This window comes from Symphalangus syndactylus, chromosome 1 (assembly GCF_028878055.3).
Source record: "Symphalangus syndactylus isolate Jambi chromosome 1, NHGRI_mSymSyn1-v2.1_pri, whole genome shotgun sequence".
Lineage (NCBI taxonomy): Eukaryota > Metazoa > Chordata > Mammalia > Primates > Hylobatidae > Symphalangus > Symphalangus syndactylus.
This window is the reverse complement of record NC_072423.2, coordinates 85,410,237-85,430,215: the sequence shown is the minus strand read 5'-3', so window position 1 is coordinate 85,430,215 and position 19,979 is coordinate 85,410,237. Positions and strand designations below refer to the sequence as shown.

The 19,979-nt window shown below is 39.2% G+C and overlaps 1 protein-coding gene across 1 annotated transcript in view; it reads left to right on the top strand.

The window, feature by feature from the left end:
* LOC129488605 (putative fatty acid desaturase 2-like protein FADS2B) overlaps nt 1–19,979 on the top strand; it is a 40,320-nt gene that overhangs the window by 7,678 nt on the left and 12,663 nt on the right. The window contains 4 exon segments of the mRNA XM_055291038.2: nt 6,783–6,893; nt 9,588–9,785; nt 11,125–11,226; nt 17,880–18,005. Coding sequence (XP_055147013.2) covers nt 6,783–6,893; nt 9,588–9,785; nt 11,125–11,226; nt 17,880–18,005 — 537 coding nt within the window.

Genomic DNA, 19,979 nt, shown 5'->3' with positions numbered 1-19,979 from the left:
ATCTATCCCACAGGGTCATTAATTCATTCACTCATGCAGTCAGTTTTTCCAAAACTCTTGCTAGGGTTCCAGCCTTATGGGAATGAAACAGGTCTGCTTTGCATCTGGGCTCCACATTTACTAGGAATGTCCTGAGGCTCTTGGAGCCTCAGCTCCCTTATCTAGAAAATGAGGATAATACCTTCACCTTAGCATTACCGTAAAAATCAGCAGAGATCAAATGAAGTGCTCACTGTGGTGCTTGGTACAGATTAGATACTCAAAAAATAGCAGCTCTTGTATTTTATTATTACTTCACTCTTCTGAGATGGGCTTCCATTTTCTCCAAGGAACTTTACTAAGAAAAATAAATCTATAAAACAAAATTGGTATATAAGTTCCTATTATTGCACATATGAGTTATCTAGTATTTTCAAACTAATAATGGTTTAAAACTAATGTCACTATGCTAATAACTAGAGTTATGGCCACAGTCTTTTTATCTGTAAGAGCTCTCCCAGGAAAATCCAGAAACAACCTGTAAGTACAACAAGGAGGATTGATTCTATAGATTATAATTACAATACAATAAGCTATTTTGCAATCATTAAAATGAGGATTATAAAACATATTTTTCTTCTTAGAGAAGGGTCTCTCTCTGCTGCCTAGGATGGAGTGCAGTGGCATGATCATAACCCACTACAGCCTCCAACTCTTGGGCTCAAGTGATCCTTCAGCCTCAGCCTTCCAAATAGCTGAGACCACAGGTGTATGCCATCACAGCCAGATTTTTAGAATTTTTTGTAGAGATAGGGTATCACTATATTGCCCAGGCTGGTTTCCTAATACCTGGCCTCAAACCATCCTCCTGCCTCGGCCTCCCAAAGTGCTGAGATTACAGGTATGAACCACTGCACCTGGCCTACAAAACACTTTGATGATAGTAAATATATATGAATAAATAGCTGGCCACAAATTTTATATAAAACAACAGTATGTTCTGAGCTCCACGAAAAACATAATTGCAATCTTATGATGCATTCAGAGAGGCAGCATAATCAGAACAAAGAAAGCAAGTTTTATTATCTTGTGTGCTGTTTAGCACACTCCTTATTTCTGAACACAACACTCTAGTAGAGAGACTAAGAAACTGAAGTTCTTTCTCATGAGAGTCAGAGTCCAATATGATGAGAAAGAATGACAAAGCTTATAGGAAATATGGCAGGATCCGTTTCAACTATTTGGAGGACTGGTATGTGGAAGAAGGAAGAGTTGCGTGCAGCACCAAAAGAGGGCATTCTGAATGGTTTCAGATGAGCAGAGCCAGCAGAGGCAAGGCTGGGGCGGGGGAAAGGGAGGGTGTATAGAGAAATGGAGTACAAATATGATTCATGGCATGAATAAGCACCCCACCAGAATGGGCACCCCAGCCTGGACACTTCCTTTACTTAGCACAGTATTGGCTGAAACTACATGCTAACTAATGTTAGTGGTTATGACAGAGGAATTCACTGGCTATGAGAAAAGGAGAAGACAGATAGAAGATGAAGAGAGAGAAGAGATAGAGGAAGAGAAAAGAGAAAGAAGAGGGAGAGAATGGATCTTGTGTGCTGAGCTAAGGAGTTTGCATTTTATCCTTACTGCATTGCTGCCTCTCTTCCTACTATACATGAGAATGTGTCCCTAGCACAGCATCCCTCCCACCTTCATCCTCACAACACAATCACCTGGCATTTCTAAGCTGTTGGTAAAAGAAAAGCAATAATCAGTGATAATTACATCTTTCCTGCATCATCAAAACTTTTAAAATTATCTGATTCTCATGGAAATGATAGTTCTAGTTGTAAAATAGATGGAGGAGAGGAGAGAGAAAGAAGTTCAAGTGCTAAGAGATGAAAATGGGCCATGAGGAGACACTGCCTTTCTGGAAGGTGAGTCTGGCAGTTAAGTGAAGGATGAAATCCAGAAGAGCCTCCCAAAATGAGGGAGGACCAGGGTGGAGTCCAGGGAACATGTTGAAGGCCTAAGCAAGGTGTTGGCTACAGGAATGGAGAAGAGGAGATGGGTGGGAAGGAGTTTTAGAAGACATAATTTCTAATATTTGATGAGTGACTTGATAAACTAGCAGGATTGCAGAGTCTAAGCTGACTTATAGATATCTGGCTTGGGCAACTAAGTGCTGATATCTATCACAAGGAAGCCCAGGTTTGAAAGGAAGAGGGAGGGGAGGGGAGAGTTGAGTTCCTTTGGGCTGGAGCTCAGCTGAAAGCATTATAGAAAAAAGTCTCAATATAAGGAAGAGTTTTCAAGAAACAAAAGTGTTCAAACAATAGAATGAGTTGCACTGGGAAGATAACCCTCCGCTTATCCTTAGGGGTGAAGAGGAATCTGGTGACTTTCTGTGATCATTCCCACTCCAAAGCAGCTGTCTCCCAGGACAAGGGCAAAGATGCTTTCTCCACACAAATTGGCCTGTTCAGAACTCACTGTCCATCTGAAATTTGTAGAGACTTGTTCTAGCCATTGCCTTAGGGCAGGTGAAATCTGAGAAGGAAGCAGAAGAGGAATTACCCAAAGGTGTGGGAGCAGGAGTCTTCATCTGTGGCTGGATATAGAACAGTCTCGTGAGCTTTTTTTTTTTGCAGTGAGTACATCAAGGTCTATATTCTAGTTATCTTGTTTTATAACTGCATATACAACACTCTCCATGGACGGTTTCTAAATTTATGTTTGTTCCTTAGTAAATTTCTTTTGGGAAATTCCAACCCACCTCAAATGAACTAAGTAATAATCATATATAATCATGGCCACTTATTGATTTCTGACTCCAAAATCTAAGCTCTTAACCTCTAGGCTGGGTCTTCCATAGGTTTTAGAATGACTGAATAAATGAATGAATGAAGGAATTAATGAGCTCATAGAGAAGATTAGGTAGTATTATCTACATTTAGGAGAAATTAAGTAATTTCTGTGTGTGAAACAGCCTACTCCTCTGCTACCCCATACTATGCCTTAGTGTGAATTAGGAAAGGCACACTTTTTGGGTGATTGCAGCCCTATAGGCACAAGGTTAGGCAAATGGAGTGTCCACTGGAAGTCAGGCCACACTTGCCATCTTGGCCGAGTGCCTTTGTACAGGTCACAGCCTGTATACAGCATTTAAGTTGTAAAAACAGAATTTTGTGTCACGCCCTCTGACTTTATATACTTTTCTCTTCCACTAGCTTTTACAGGAAAGCGCATGACTCCATCTCCCACCAAATAACAGCAAAAAATTTAGCAGTTTATCCAAGGTATTTGTGAAAGCAAAGCACTAATCACATCTTCTCCATGCTGTTACTATTTTGGAAATAATCAATTATGAGATGAGCTATGGTATAAATTTATAAATAATTTAAGTAGTAAAGATGATGATTGAGAAGGAAGCCAAAAGGCTAACAGACAAAAATGTGAGATGCTGAAGTCACAAAAAGGTAAAAAAATAGAGATGCCGTGGATAGGAAGATACAGCAGCGCTTAATACCTGTATACTTTGAGTGCCACACTTTGATTATCCTAATATCTTGTTATAGAAATGCTATATCCATTCATTCATTCACCCTTTCCCTTATTTGTCAGATGTCTATTCATGACATGCTATACTTTAGGCACAGTGATCGACATTAGGTATACATTAACCAATAATAGTACATGGTCCCAGTCTTTAAAAAACTCACAAACCACTAAAAAAAGGGGTGAGTACACAGATTCATTATAGTATAAGTATAGTATAGTATAGTATAGTATAGTATAGTATAGTATAGTATAGTATAGTATAGTATAGTATAGTATAGTATAAATTTAAAAAGCTCTAGGAACAAAATGTCGTGTGAACACAGGAGCAATCGTGAATCATTTTCCTGAGTGATTGGGGGAAGCAGTGTTTGATCTGGGCCTTGAAGGGTGAGAGGAGCTTTTAAAGAGAGAAAATGAAGGAGGTAGTCAAGGCTGAGAGAGCAGTAAGTGTAAAGCCTCAGAACTACAGAAGGCCATGGAATGCATACTGAGTGGGGAGGCTCCAGTAGAGAAGATGATGCGTGAAGGGTATAGAGAAGGTGAGTCTAGGGAGGCAGCTTGGAGACAGAGGCAAACCGTTATACATGACTCAACCCTATGGTGGGGACACGCCATTACCATCTGCCAAGCAGATACATACTGATTTAGCATCATCCCCAATCTGTCATCACTCCTTTCTTGGGAGGACTTTAAGAAAACAAACTAAATGTGTTAAGGCTGGAATGGACCTTTAGGGCTTTAAGGCTTTAGAATTGCATAACCATGAATTCAAACCCTGGCTCTGCTATTGAGTGTGGCATTTGGGGCAAGATACGTCTCCCCTCTGAAACTTAGTGTCTTGATCTGTACAATGAAAGTGATAGACCCTTACAAAACTAAAATGGTGACTATGAGTTGGCCCATAGAATGCCTTGTATACAGGACACACTTCATAAACACTGACACTACCCCTTCTACTCTTCATTTTATCCCCTCTCCGTCTTTCAGCAGGAACACATTTGGCCCAAGAATGTTGGTAACAGGACTTGCATTATTGCAGTCTTTTCATGAAGAGAATTTCACAGCTTAGTATCTAGATTCTCTTCGAAAATTCTTTCAAATAGAATATTCTACCTAAACTCCTTTGTTGTACTGCCCCACTAATGCTGGAAAGAGTTCCACAGAGCAGGCCAGTGTCTACTATTCTGAAAATCTCTGCAGCATTCCCGGATGTGTTGGCACAGTTTTAACCTATGAACCTTCCTGGGGATTTGAAGAAACAATGAACCCAGAAGAATATTATTGTCAGCACACCGTTCCAGGACTCTAGATAGCTGCTCAGAGTACAATGAAATTGCAATAGATTACATTCTACACTTTGATCTTGATCCATCAGGATGTCTTCCATCCTAATCTGCTCTGAAACAACAAGCAGCACATGATTTTTCAGTACGGGTCACAATGAGATATTTTAATCACCCTTTTCATCACTGAATCACTCTTCCTGGTTAGGGGACCTAAGCTTTAGTATCATAAATGTGAAAAATTTAAACATCTTTGAAATTATTTAGTCCAGCATTTCCCAAGGGACTCAGGGGGAGTGTACAGAAGCAGAATGGACACTAGTTGCACTACCTGTACAAAAGAAGCAATGGAACCTCACTGCCTGGACTGGTTCTAACAGATAAAGGCCCATTTTACATCATTGCATCTGGAGACCCATAGGTGAAATGAGTCTAAAGAGTTGATTTCTATCCTTCTAATTAACCTTGTTCATTATAAAAATACCTTCTTACTTCTATAAGTAATTATGTTATAATATAGCATTATTACAATACTACAATAATAAGTAGGCTCATATGTAATTCTTGGATATATCTAAAGTTGATTTACTATTTGAAGATGTAGCACTCATTATATTCACTAATATAATTCAGAGCTCACTCCACGTTAGGCATTGAGGTAAAGGGAGGAAATCTCTGAATATCGAAGAGAAGGTAGGCAGTGGGTTCTTATCAGTGGAGGGATACACATAAGAAATATATCTGATGTGTATTTAAAACATAGTAAATGCCATTCGGCATTATTATTAATTTACTTAACCCTCATAATAACTTCATGAATTGAGCGGCTATTATCATCACCCCCATTTAGGAAAGAGAATATAGAAGTGTCACAGGCAATTCAAGAGATGTGCCTACAATTACTTAGCTAGTAAGTAGCAATGCCAGAATTTGCATGTAGGAAAGCTGGCTCCAGGGTCCATTTTCGTAATCAGTATAATGCAATATCACCACTGCAGAGTAATTTGTATGGCTTCCATATATACAGTTCACAACTTTGGTAATATTTCTTCATTTTTAATTACTCCCTTCCCCAAACCATAATAGCAACAAGTCTAGCATCTCTGTCTTGGAAAATCTTTCTTCTTTCCAAAAACAATTTAAATCCCTGAAAGAGAAGACTCTCTTTCTTCCGAACATAAGCAGGATATAGGAACCATCACTGCTTCTCATAGCCATATGGAATTGCTACTTAACATGCACCTGAGGTGGAAAAATATAGTTTGTCACCTCTATTCTGTTTCTGGCTGTCACCAAGTCTCTGCACAAGCCACCACTGCATTTTTTTAATAGAGAGTGAGGAGACTCCTTCAGTGACAAGCTTAGCCAAAGGTGTACTATTTTAGACCACCCAGGGCTCTAGGGCTGTGCTCTTATAATCTCTCATGCCTTTGCCTTAAGGAATCATCAACTTTAACCTGTCCTTCTCTAGAATTAACTAATTCAAGGGGCCTTATTCCCCTGGGTTTGGCCAAGAACCCAGAGAGAGCCCTCAATGGAAGATATAATTTGCATAGCCAATCTTGGTTGCTGCACTGTCTCAGATAGTGTGAGCAACTTTCACATTAAGACTGATGCTGGACTTTTATAAAGATTTATCCCAACCCATAAACTCAATTATTTCTTCTGGTGATAAATAAAACAGTGATCTCATCAATGCTCCAGGATCTCCTGACTGTGTTGGTCATACCTAGAGAAGCAGTACATGTAGTAGGTGTGTCTCCAGCCGGAAGTTTTCACAGAGGTGGTTTTCAGGGATAATTTTGATCAATCAACTTGAAACATCAACTTGGAGTTACAAGTAAATCCTCTGCAATGAGGTCTGTGCTGATTCCCAGACTGAGCACAGGACAAGATAAGGAAAGGAACTAATCTGTGGATAAGCATATCTCTTCAAAGCCTCTAACAGGTATCTCTGATTTACAGGATGTCTTCAGGGCCACGCATCCAGATCTTGACATTGTGCAGTTGTACCTGAAGCCACTGCTCGTTGGAGAACTTGCCCCAGGAGAGCCCGGCTAGGAAAGACACAAAAATGTGAGTGAGATGTCAGGATCCATGGGTGTAGAAGGATGGAGACGAGGCATATTTTAAAGCCAATTAACTGTTTTCTGTGAAGGGTGGGACCACAGTAGAGTCAATGGATGGAGTCCACGTATTTCAAAACAATGCCTTTTTCTTTAGATCATGAGAACTCTTAAATCTTTGTGAAGCAAAAGAATTAAATTCTTATCCCTTCATCAGACGGTAATTTCATGTCTCTAAGCACCTACCTCATGCCAGGGAACTTACGGATATAATTTCCTTTTCATTGACTGCTTGTAATTATGTTTTATATCTATGTCTATGTTCCCAGCCCAACTAAGTTGCATGAGAGGTGAGACTATGTCCACTTTTCTTATCCCTGATAAGAAGATCCTGAAGACCTCCTTTCACAGGATCAATATGTAGTAGGAACTCCAAAAACAGCTACTGATTGAAAGATGTCACCGTATCCTAACTACAGCCTTTTTACATTTGGGGAAATTATCATTCAGGGAAAATAAATTACTTTCTAAAAGTCCAACAGCTGATGTATCAATGAGCTGAGACTCCAAATCAATCACTTTTCTCTGGCTCCAATCCCTTAGGTATTCCCAAGGAAAAATGCCATTCTTTCTTTAATATTTTGGCTACAAGAATACTGTCTTCTAAAGGACAGAGTCTCCATAGGACTAAAAATTCACTGGGATGGTTTTACATAATGCTGCGAGGAATTTTACTTAATATTGAGCAATTCCATTTTTTGAAATTTATTTTTTTGTGACAGCTTACATTTGCCTGACTCTTGAAATAATTTTTATAACGTATGGATCCATAGACCCCTGTGAGGCAGAGAGAGCAAGGATTTTATTCTGTCTTTAAAAAATGAAGAAACAGACTCACAAAGGGAGCAGGAGTAATCTGAGGACACAGAACTGGTTACGGGCAAATCTGAGACTAATACTTAAGCTCAATCTTTAGGCCCATGTTCATCCCACAGCCCAGCTCTGTTCCGAAGAGTGGGTTGGTAGGGTGGACAGCCTGCACTCACACCCTAACCTTGCCATTTTCAAATTGTGTGAGTCTAGGCCAGTTCTCAAACCTCTTTTGGCTCAATTTCTCCCCCATAAGATACTGAAAACAATGGTACCAACCTTATGAGAGTCATTGGGAAAACAATCGAAAGAAGTAAAGTCATCATTTAAAGTGCTTAGAACAATGCCTGTAACACAGTAAATGCTCAATACATTTTACTTATTATCATAATCATGAACTGATGACGGTACTAGTAATTTTAAAACTTTCAGATATGTCCCCATCATTTGGGTCATGTGGCTCTAGGTTAAAAAGTGAAGGTGATGCAAAACTTTATTGTTTTTTCTGAATTTTTTCTGTAAGAAAAATAAAATCCCACTAACAACTGAGACCTATCAGATAATCATTATCTAAAAGAGTGTTGGTCTCTGCAGATAAAGGTCTACCATAATTTTTCTTTAATACATTTATGTGGATATTCAAGTTGCTGTATATAGAAAATTAGTATTTGAGCATAAAATTGGGTGTCAGGTATGGGTTTAAGTTCACCACCTGTCACTGACTTGTTGACGACTTCAAGCTAGTCACTCTTCTGGGTTTTGCTGACCTCCCTCAACTCTGCAATAAATGTTTTGCAAAGGATGACCAGGCTGGAGGCACCCTAGAGATAACAAATTAATATTAGATAATTATTAAAATAATCTGTGGCCACAAGAATTCTAAGATTGATGGGGGCTTGGGAGATGAGCCTATCCAGAACTTTTGCCAGGCAGTGGGTCCTTTAAAACTTGTATCTGTGAATTTTGAAATTTTTGGCTTCTAGAATTATTTTCATAGCTCTTTCTTTTTTTGTTTCTAACATTTCTCCTTTCTTACATCTGTACAACCCTGTTATAGTTCTCATAACCTGGTCACTTTCCCAGCTGTCCTAGGAAAGAGATACTTCTTTCCAACCTTGTGCGCTCCCCCGTATGATGTGGCAAGCTTGTAAACCAATGCTAATGTACATGAACAGTCACACATGCACATACACACAGGGCCCTTAAATGAGACCTCTCCAACCGAGTACACACACGCTAATAAGCCCTGCCTTGTTTTGGGGGATCCACTAAGCAGCTCTCAGAAAATTCATCCTGAGAGCTAATCTAAGTGAACTATGATCTCTGTCTTCCATGAAACAACCCTTTCTACACATTAAGCAACTTATGGCCTGGAAAGCACTTTGTAAACTATACCAGTAACTATGGTAACATGGATCCATATAGATGACCAAGTTCCCCCACATAGAACCAGAGGTCACTCAACACCTGAAATAATTCTGGTGGTTTAAATGGCGACTGTTAGGCATATGTATCTCTCCACTGCACTCTCCTCTCCTTCCCCCTCCCCTGAAAAAACCTAATTCTGAATTCCATAACAGCTTTAGGACAGTTTACAAGTCATTATTCACCTTTCACTTCTGCAGAAAACAAAAAAAAAATTTCATAAACTTTTTTTAAAGGTTTTATTTGCTGGTTCATTGTTTTGGGGTTTTAATTCTGGACAATTAAATGTATTAATAAAATTCTATTAATAAAAGAGATGTATACAAAATAAAATAAATTATTAATTATGTTCATCTCTATTCCCTTTCCCTGAAAGAGCTAATTTACTCTTTGAATATTTATTTCATAGTCCCAGTTGGTGAAAGATTTCCAAGACTTGTGGAGGATCGCAGAAGCTATGAACATGTTCCATGCCAACCTGGGGTTCTTCTTTCTTCACTTTGCCCAGATCTTAATTTTGGAAGTGCTGGCGTGGCTAATAGTATATTATTTTGGCAGTGGCTGGCCTGTTACTATATTCATTTCCTTTCTTCTCACAATTTCTCAGGTAAGCAGGTATACTAAGCCCAGGCAGCGTCCTCATAGAAAGGCTCAGAATTTCTTCTTCTCTCTTTAGATTGGTGTCAGCTGCTGCCTGACACTTCTTGGCAAGGTACTCATCAATGTCAGGCACTTACCAGCAAGTGACCAAGCTTCATTGGGATTTGGTTCTCTCCTCTCTAAAGTGAGGATAATAATGAATGTGGAATTATTCTGAGAAGGACTAATCAGGCAAATGTGTAAAATATAAAGCACAGTGTCTGGCCTATGGTAAATGTTTAATTAATGACAATTGCTGCTGTTTGCCCTGTTTTATCCCCACCATCTCAGTGATTGAAGTTCTGTCCTTTGCCATGCAACACACATATTTATCTTTTATTCTTTAATCAATCAACATTTATGAATGCATCAGACCATGAATTCTTCAAGGGCAGATGTGATATCCTATGTGAGAATAAGAACGTGTGAGTTCCTCCATAAATGATAAATAGTAACTGACACTTAGCCAGGCATTTGATAAATCTTTGTTGAATGAAGTATGAATCTCTGAATGTAGCCTTCTATGAGCGTGATACCATGTTGTCGATACAAAGGAAAAGTCAACATGCTCCCTGCTCCCAAGAAAGAAGTCATCTAGTGGAGGAAATAGTCCTTCACGAACAGCTAAACACACTGCCTGGCACAAATCAATGATATTAATCCCAAATTGAGGAACAAGTGCGTACTGTTGGAGCAGAAAGGAGCATTTAATTCTCATTAGAATGACTGGAAAAGGTTTCGTAGAGAATTAACTGCAATGTGTTTCCAGGTTCCAGAATTCTGGATGTTGATTCTTTTTCTTAAATCCTCTTGTTTTATTTCTTGAAAAGTGAATTTTGGAAACAAGAAAGGAAACAAATATTTGTTTGGTGCTTAGCATAAGCTGGGCACTTTACATATAGCTATGTAGCACAACAACTCCATGAGTCAGGTATTAGCGTCCCCTTCTATCAGATGAAGAACTGAAGGTGAGAGCTACCGAGTAACTTGCCCAGAGTTGTGAAGCTCGTTAGTGGTGAAGAACAGTTTAGAATTCAAATCTGTCTGACACCAAAGACCATGGTCTTTGCACTCTATACTGGAAACCTTTGAAAGTGACAATGAGAGCATTCCAGGCTGAGACAACAAAGGCATAAAAGTTGGAAAGAACAGGCAGGATATGTATGGGAAATAGAAACTAATTTTGGTTGGAGGTCGAACAAGATCACCCACTGTTCCCAAATAAGGTTATGAATCTACTATGGGACTCATTGATTGATTTCTTGTTAGGGTCCCAGTTTCTCTAACAGTAACCTCATCTCTCCTAGGCTCAGAGCTTATTTTTGCAGCATGACGTGGGGCACCTTTCCATATTTAAGAAGTCCAAGTGGAACCATGTGATGCATAAATTTGTGATGTGCCATCTCAAGGTATGGGACGTCAGGGAGCGTGAGGGGGATTCCTGAACATGAGTTCCTAAGGAGTGCTTCCCATGTTGGTGCATTGATATCAGTAAAAAATATTTATGATACCCCACAAATAAATGTAAGTGTACTAACAAGGTAGATAATATGTACTAATATATAATACAACAACACTATAAAATATGTGCTGAAATGAGAATTTTAAATTAAATTTTTTGTGAGGAATTATTTAGTTCTATTTAAGAAGCTCTTATATTTTGTATTACCCTGGTAGACTCTTTGGCTAAATCCCTGGCACCCCCCTGCCCTAAGGAACCACCTCACAGAAGAAAGTGCGTGCCTTGAAAAATGAAGATGTGCATTGTGAAATCATAAGTGGGAATATTCTTAGAAGGGATTTGAAGATTTATTGTTGGGAAGCTAGGGGAAACCAGCAAGCCTGATTAGTCCTAAGGGTGGGGGCAAGGAGGAGGCAGCTATGAAGAAATAAAGGAAAAGATGCAAAACAGATACTAGTGAACAGAAAGACTAGTCAGGAAAAGCCAGATGGCTCTGTTCAAGAGTGGAGGATTGCAAAATCCAGACTGCTGGAAAAAGCAGGTAGTGATATGACAGCTGGTCTTATCCCCCCTTACTTGGGCTCCAGGAAGCAGGTACATTGTCCTATGCACCACTGCAGTGCAGCTCCTAAGAGAGTGCCTGGTGCATGGGGGGGTCTTCAATAAGCTTTTGTTGAAGGAAAGAATGAAAGAAAGAAAGAAAGAAAGAAAGAAAGAAAGAAAGAAAGAAAGAAAGAAAGAAAGAAAGAGTGAATGAATGAACCAGTTAACAGTGCAGGACTTCCAAGCATGGCTTCCAGCCCTGGCTCTGGCAGTGCTCATTGTGAGATCTTTAGTAAATCACATTCTATCTCTGGCCGTCAGTGTTCCCATCAGTACTACTAGGAGTTAAACTAGATCTCTGCTTTTCTAGAACTTTCTAGGGTTTGGTGACTATGTACTCTGGCCTAGAAGGGAAGCAAATGTCTCTGAGCCTTCTACTAAACCAAATCCTTGCATTCAAACCGGGACCCCTTAGGAAAAGTGCCTATGGGCACTGACTCAGAGCCTATTAGTTCTTCCCTAACACAGTGATTTTATACATATATCTCGTTCTGGTTATCTGCTTTCCCAACCCATAGTGGCTTAGAAGTAGCCAACTAATAAAAGGGTGAAGACAATGCTGGAGTCAGCCCCACAGAGAGTAGTGAGCAATAACTACTTACAGCAAATGATAAGGAAGCGCAGATGGGGACTCACATTTTGTGGGCCTGACAAGTGCCAGGTTCGGAACTTGCCCCGTTAGGCTATTTTCTCAAGTAATTCTAATGACATGAGGACATAGCACTCCTAGTTTTCAGTTGAAATTCATGTTCAGAGGGGTTAAGTATTTAAGCCAATGGCCATAAACTGGTCAGTGGAGAATTCATAGCATAGCACTAAATAATGCAGGCACTAGAGCAGAGCTGCTCAATGCTGGCTATCATTTGGAGCCACCTAAAGAAGTTATTTTTTAAAGTCCTAATGCCTAAGCACCATCTCTAGATATTCTAAATTTGTCCCCAGTAGAGTCTAGACATCAGTGTTTTTGAAAGTTCCCCAGGTGATTCTAACCTGCAAAAATGAACCTGCCTTCTGTGAGAATTCAGGCACTCATGAGCTGAGTCACTTCGAACAAATTACTTAATGATTTTGAGCCTCAGTTTCTTCAACTGTAAAATGATGATAGATGATGGCTTCAACCTGATAAGGATGTTGTTAGGATTATACGCAATACTCATGTGTCATGCTCAGCAAAGTGTCTGGCATACAGGAAATGCTTAATAATTGTTAGTTGTTACTAATACTAGGAACAGTCTTTCCATAATCAAAATGAAGACTCAGAATCAATAAGAAAAAATATTTAATCATTGAAACGTTAAGAAGATGGAGATAAATCACATCAACACTGAGTTGCAAGGTACCTGGAATCACCTACTTTTATCTACCCTCTCTCCCATTGAGCAGTTTGAGCCTTAAGTCAATCAGATAACACAGAGTTGGATTTTGATTCATATTGGAGACGTGTCCTCCAAAATAGTTAGAATGAATAATAAGTTGTTATTTCATGTGATAGCTCACATTTAACCAGAAAATTCCTATGGGCATTCTATTCCAACCTCTCTTCACCAGTGTAAGATAGATGAGGCTGTTTATGGATTCACTCAGACATACTCAGCACAGAATAAAAGCAGAGGCGGTTTCTTCTGCTATTGTGAGTTTCAGGTAATAGACCATCCCATTTTTCCTCCTCTGTTCTGAGGAGTCAGAGGAAAGGTAAGACTCATCTGCCTGGGAGGTAGCTGGCCGTTGATTCAGTGCCAGTATGTGAAATATTTCAGATCAGCCCCACCCATGCTGGCACTTTAAAAAAAAAATCACTGCTTTCCCATTGATCCAGATTTGTACACAGCTATTTCTATGTAAGTTGTGTCTCCAGAAACAATTTTGCACTAGTCGAAATGAATATAACCTTGATGACTTGTGAACTGAGTAAGAAAATGGGAAGTGGCTCTAAAAGCAAATCAAGTGTACTCTGCGTTTTTTGCAGACAAAAACAGTGACTCATGAGCAAAATGAACATTGGCTTCAACTATGTGCAGGGGAGAAAACTACCTGTGGAAAGGGAAGGTGGGAGGGGAGGATGTGACAAAGAAAATTATAATATAAACAGCAACATCCCCGCCTTAGACATGCATCACAATTTTAAAATTTAAAATTTAACTTCATGTCAATTACCTCCTCCCACCACCTCCTGGAAAAGGCACCAATATGGAGATTCTTTAGAATTTTCTTTCACCAACTGTGCAAAAATGTATATGCTCTGGTCTTTCCAGTGTTTGAACAATAAAAGCGCACTTCCCAAAATAAACCATGAAATGTTTGCATACATTTTGGACTACTGTGCAATACTAAAATCAAAGTGGACTCCTTGTAGCATATTTTTCATATTCATCAGTATGCACATATAAAAAAAAACTAAGAATCAAGTCTCATTACAGGGATAGTGGGACAGAACATTTGAAATTAAGATCTTACTAGAAAATCTGGCCTATACTGATTCCATGATGACATCCTAAAACATTTTATTTTGGTAAGGAAAAGGACAGTGTCAAGTGTGTTATTTTCTGCAATCCTCTAAGAAGCCTCATCCATTTTACAGATGAGGAAATTGCCCAAGGTCACACACCTAAATAGATGGCCAAGCAGGGATTAAATTCAGGTTGGTTGCATTCCAAAGCCTGGGTTCATTCTTTTTTTTTTTTTTAATACTCTAAGTTCTAGGGTACATGTGCACAATGTGCAGGTTTGAAACATAGATATACATGTGCCATGATGGTTTGCTGCAACCCTCAACTCATCATTAGGTATTTCTCCTAATGCTATCCCTCCTCCCCCAACAGGCCCCAGTGTGTGATGTTCCCCGCCCTTTTTCTACCGCACTGAGAATACACCTAATGTGGAAATGAGGAATGACAGGGTTGCTCCTGCCTAGAATATGGCGAAGGGGCAGCCCATTTGGCATGCAGCTGATAATCCTCTTGCCTGTGGAGTACTTTCTTTCCCTTGTCTCTGGAAATAGTGGCTTCCAGAAAGAGGGGCCAAGGGAAGGCACTTATTTGGATCACACCCATAATTACTCTGACCGTTATTCTAAGCTTTACCTGTTAAGATCTGCTCCCCGTCATATCATAGACCCAAACCAGACTCCCACATTACTACTCACCACAGATAGTCATTGGCTGAAAGAGTACAGTCAGCTGGCGGAAGAAACCAAACATTGGTTCTCAGGGGACTTAACTGAAAAGGAGACTCTCTCCTTAGCACATTGCCCTTGTTCAGTTGTCTACTGCTCCCATTAGATTATATGTTTCCTAAGTGTGGAAACCCCATTTTATCATGTTTATCTTTATGTTCCAAATGCCTAGCTCAGTAAGTATCTGACACCTAGGACATAATTCCAAATAAATAATGAATGTGTGAAGAAATACACAATTGTAAGATTAAGTGGGTCATATGCAATTTAAAAAATCTTTTATCATTTTATTTTATTTTTATTTATAATCGACACATAGCAATTGTATGTATTTATGAGCTACACTGTGATGTTTCAATACATATGTACGTTGTGTAATGACCAAGTCAAGGTTATTAGGATATTCATCACTTTAAACATTTATCGTTTCTTTGTTGTAACATTCAATATCCTCTCTTCTAGCTATCTTGAAATATATAATACCTGATTGTTAGCCACAGTCACCCTACTGCAGTGGTCCTCAATCTTTCTGGCACCAGGGACTGGTTTCATGGAAGACAATTTTCCCATGGACCGGTGGGTGGGGGGTGGTTTCAGGATGATTCAAGCACATTACATTTATCGTGCATTTTATTTCTATTATTATTACATCGTAATAATGAAATAATTATACAATTTACCATAATGTAGAATCAGTGGGAGCCCTGAGCTTGTTTTCCTGCAACTACTGGATCCCATCTGGGGTGATGGGAGACAGTGACGGATCATCAGGCATTAGATTCTCAGAAGGAGCAAGTAACCTAGATCCCTCACATGTGCAGTTTACAATAGGATTTGTGCTCCTATGAGAATCTAATGCCACAGCTGATCTCACAGGAGGCAGAGCTCAGGCTGTAATGAGAATGATGGAGAGTAGCTGTAAATACAGATGAAGCTTCCCTTGCTCGCCTGCCACTCACCTTCTGCTATGCAGCCCAGTTCCTAACAGGCCACAGACTGGTACCGGTCCGTGGCCAGGGGGTTGGGGACCCTTGCCCTATGTGTAATAGAACGCCAAACTCATTTTTCCTGTCTAGCTGTAACTTTGTACCCATCATATGCAATTTGATGGAAGAAACACAGAGCACTGATGGGGCCCTTGAAGGGGGGACAGAAATTGTTAAGTATAGTTTGTGACATGTTGAGGCTTGAGTATCATGAAATATCCAAATATATATATATATATATACACATACATAAACATAAACATATATATATCACATATATTTCATATATATATGATATTTCATGATACTCAAGCTCAACGTGTCACAAACTACACTTAACAATTTCTGTCCCCCCTTTCTGGGTGGGGAGTAGAGAGAGAGAAAGATCTAAATATATATAAAAATATATATATAAATATATATATATTTGGAAAGTCCCCATTCAGGCATAAGATTCAGGATAGAGACTCAGGCTGGAGGGTTGCAAGAAGGTTAGGGAGTGTTAATTGGGGATGCGATGGGGGTTGCTAAGAAACAACTGCAAAGAAGACTATGGAAAGACAATGCTAATGCTTACAGGTTTTCAAATAAAGAGCCATCCCCTTCTACTATAGATATATGGTATCCAGACCAGCATTCTCCAACAGAAGGACAATGCACCATATTAAAATGACATATGCATTTTAAGTATTTCAATAGTCATATTTAAAAGATAAGTTTATTACTCCATATATATTCAAAACAGTATTATTTCAACATGTAATCAATGTAAAAATTATTGATGAAATATTTTACATTCCTTTTTTCATACTGAATCTTCAAAATCCAGTAGGTATTTTATACTTACAGCTTGTCTTTATTCGGTCACTTTTCAAGTGCTCAATAGCCACATGTGCTAATGGCTATTGCATTGGACAGAGCAGACTAGAACGCATGTAGACTGGTTGCTAAGCTATGTCAAATATGCAACAAAAACTACTACTGCTGCTCATTCTTCTGTAAATGATTAACATAAAGGAGGAAAAACTGAATATCCCAACATGCCAACATTTTACATACGTCATCTCATAACTCCCCAGACCACCCATGGAGGTAAATGTCCTTATGTTATTTACCGGAGATAGAACCGAGCCTCAAAGAGGTTGGGTGATTTGCCGAAACCACGCAGCAGTATTTATACATCCAGTATATGTAACTAGGTTGATGCGCCTCCAAATTCTTTGCTCTATTAAAATTTCAGACTTTCTATGATTAAAAAAAAATCATAAACAACCTAATCAGAGGCGACTCAAGATTGGCATCTGCTAAAATCTTTTTATTCTCGTTTATTTTTGTATGAGAGCGTTGAAGCCGGGACATGCAAGGATCTGAGCCAAGCCCCCCAGGGAGACCACTTCAGATCCATGATTCTTTGAAACACTCATTGAAGTAAGATACCTGGGGCCGCTTCTTTTTCCCCAGAACTAATTAAAGTCTCGGAGCTAAGTCTTCTTTATATGTAAAATAGAAAAAATACTCTCTGCCCCACCTACCCTTAGATTTTTTTTTAATGAAGATCAAATAACAGAAGGATGGGAAAACATTTCTTTTCAACCAGCTTTTACGATTTTCATTACCAAGACTTTTAGCCTAAAGTTGTGTTTCTGGATCAGAGAATTATTTCTTTGTAAGCTATGAGCGCCTCTGTCCGATGAGTCATGCTGTGGCTCAGCAGTGGAGGCAAGCTAGAGAAACTCAAATATCTTATTTTGACTTTGGGGATGCATGCAGAAAACTCTGACAGTGAAGGGTATTTCAGGAAACAATTATTTCAAGTAACGAGCCCTCTCTTCTCCTCAGGGCCTGTCAGCAAACTGGTGGAATTACCGGCACTTTCAACATCACGTAAAGCTGAACATCTACCCCAAAGACCCGGATATTGACACGGGTCCACTTTTTCTGCTTGGAGATTCACAACCTGTCAAGGTACACTTAGAAATCTTGAGCACCAAGGAAATGTTCCTGGAAGTGGTTCCTGGAAAGGCTTACAGCCTTGCCTTGGAAAGATCAAGCTGGAAATTCTGGCTTCACACACAATCTGAGAACATCTCTCCTTCCTTTAGGTTCAAAATACAGATTTGAAATAACTGAATCTGGCGCTGTAAGAATACAAGGGGATTTAGAGCTGTAACCATTAAGTCTATGACCCTAGAGATCATCCAGTCCAACCTCCCATGGCAGGAAATATGGAAATCCACGTTACTCTGTTTGAGCAATCCCAGTGACAGATGGGTCCCTGCCCAGTGCCTGCCATTTTCTCTGAGGCAATACAAGCCAAGGTTAGATCGTGGAACCAGATGACTGGAGTTGCAATGACTGTCTGAGGTTTAAACAGGGTGTGGAGAAACATTCACTGAGAGAATATAGGTCAATAGATTCAGTAAGCACTAAGTCACATACATTCACGTACCTAGTTATCTCAACTAATTCTAGCCCAGTTAGAAGAGACTATGCTGTTATATTTAGTTCATGTTCATTTTGGTGCATTTACACATGAACTACAGCCCAAATGCCATGGAAGAGATCTAGAGGTCTCACGTCTAATTTGAGCTTCTTAAACAACAGAAAAAGGAGGGGGAAAGTCATCTTCAGAATTTCTCAGTTAATTATTACTTTTTAAAACTCCAACTTAAAATCATCATGTAAAGGACAATGTCAATTACCAAGATTTTTAGGAGGGAGTCTTTCTTAAGCAAAGGAGATATAAGGATAACCAAAGAAAAGTGCCTTCCCTCAAATGAGGTACCTCAGAGTCAGGTACTTGGGAAGAGGTTGCTATCTCCTAGAAAAACTAGGAGTTTTATAAAAATAAAACGGTATAGCCTTCTCAGTTGTTGCCTGTCTGGTACATTAACCAAAAATTGTGCAACTTTTTGAAAGTAGCTTTTTTCATCTTTGGGAGACTCATCCTTTTCCCTAGCTGAAATAGAAAACAAGGGTCTCTTGCTTTGAAAAAATTCTTGGTGCTGTGATCACAAATCAGTTGTTTTGACAATGATTCCACAAACACATTGGACTTCCCTGATGTTTGTGGGTTTCTATGATCATCATTAGAATTCTGAAGTATTGATTTCTCCAATTGTCCCCTCATATCTCCCCTTCCCCCTAGAGAGCAAGGGAGTTTGTCTCAGGGAAGTTCATGAAGCAGCATGAGTTCAGACATGACTTCTACAGAGCTATTTTCAGCACACGTGCTACCTCTTCACAAACGATAGAGGCTACCTCTCCAAGTTCTGAAGCTGCTCCTGGGACAACCCTAAAACCTTAGAGTTCTATATAATGTAATTTCAAAGCCACTGCACAAGACATTATTTACAATTATTTATTTAAACTCTAAAATTCAGTAGTTTCACATCAAAAACATTTCTAATCAGCCCTGGGCTTTTCCCTTCTTCCTTCTTTACTGTCTGCCTTTCTAATACTTTATTCAAATGTTAAGTTTCTTCAGCAAGCATTTATATTCTTCTATGTCCTGTGCTTATATCTTGGAAGACAGAATCCTCCTTTGAGGTAATACTCAAAATCTGTCCATTATGGTTTGTCCACTCTCACGCACTTCCAACTAGTCCCTTTACCATGTTTCCTGTTCCTAAAACATTTAAAGGTTTAGGAATAACTGCAAATAGCTATTATTACTTTATTATTATGATATTTCTTGTAATTTTTGACAATAAGAGAAGGAAGGACCAACTATACAATCCAAATACAAGAAGAAATCTATACATAGGAGGAAAGATATCAAAGGAAAGGAGAAAGCAAGAGTGAAACACTGCCCAGAGTTGTAACTGAAGGGCAAAAATACAGAGTGAGTGTGAATTATCATTCATTCGTTAATTCCTTCAATAAACATTTATTGTCTGCCAGATACTAGAGATATAATCATTACTTCTATCCTCCTTT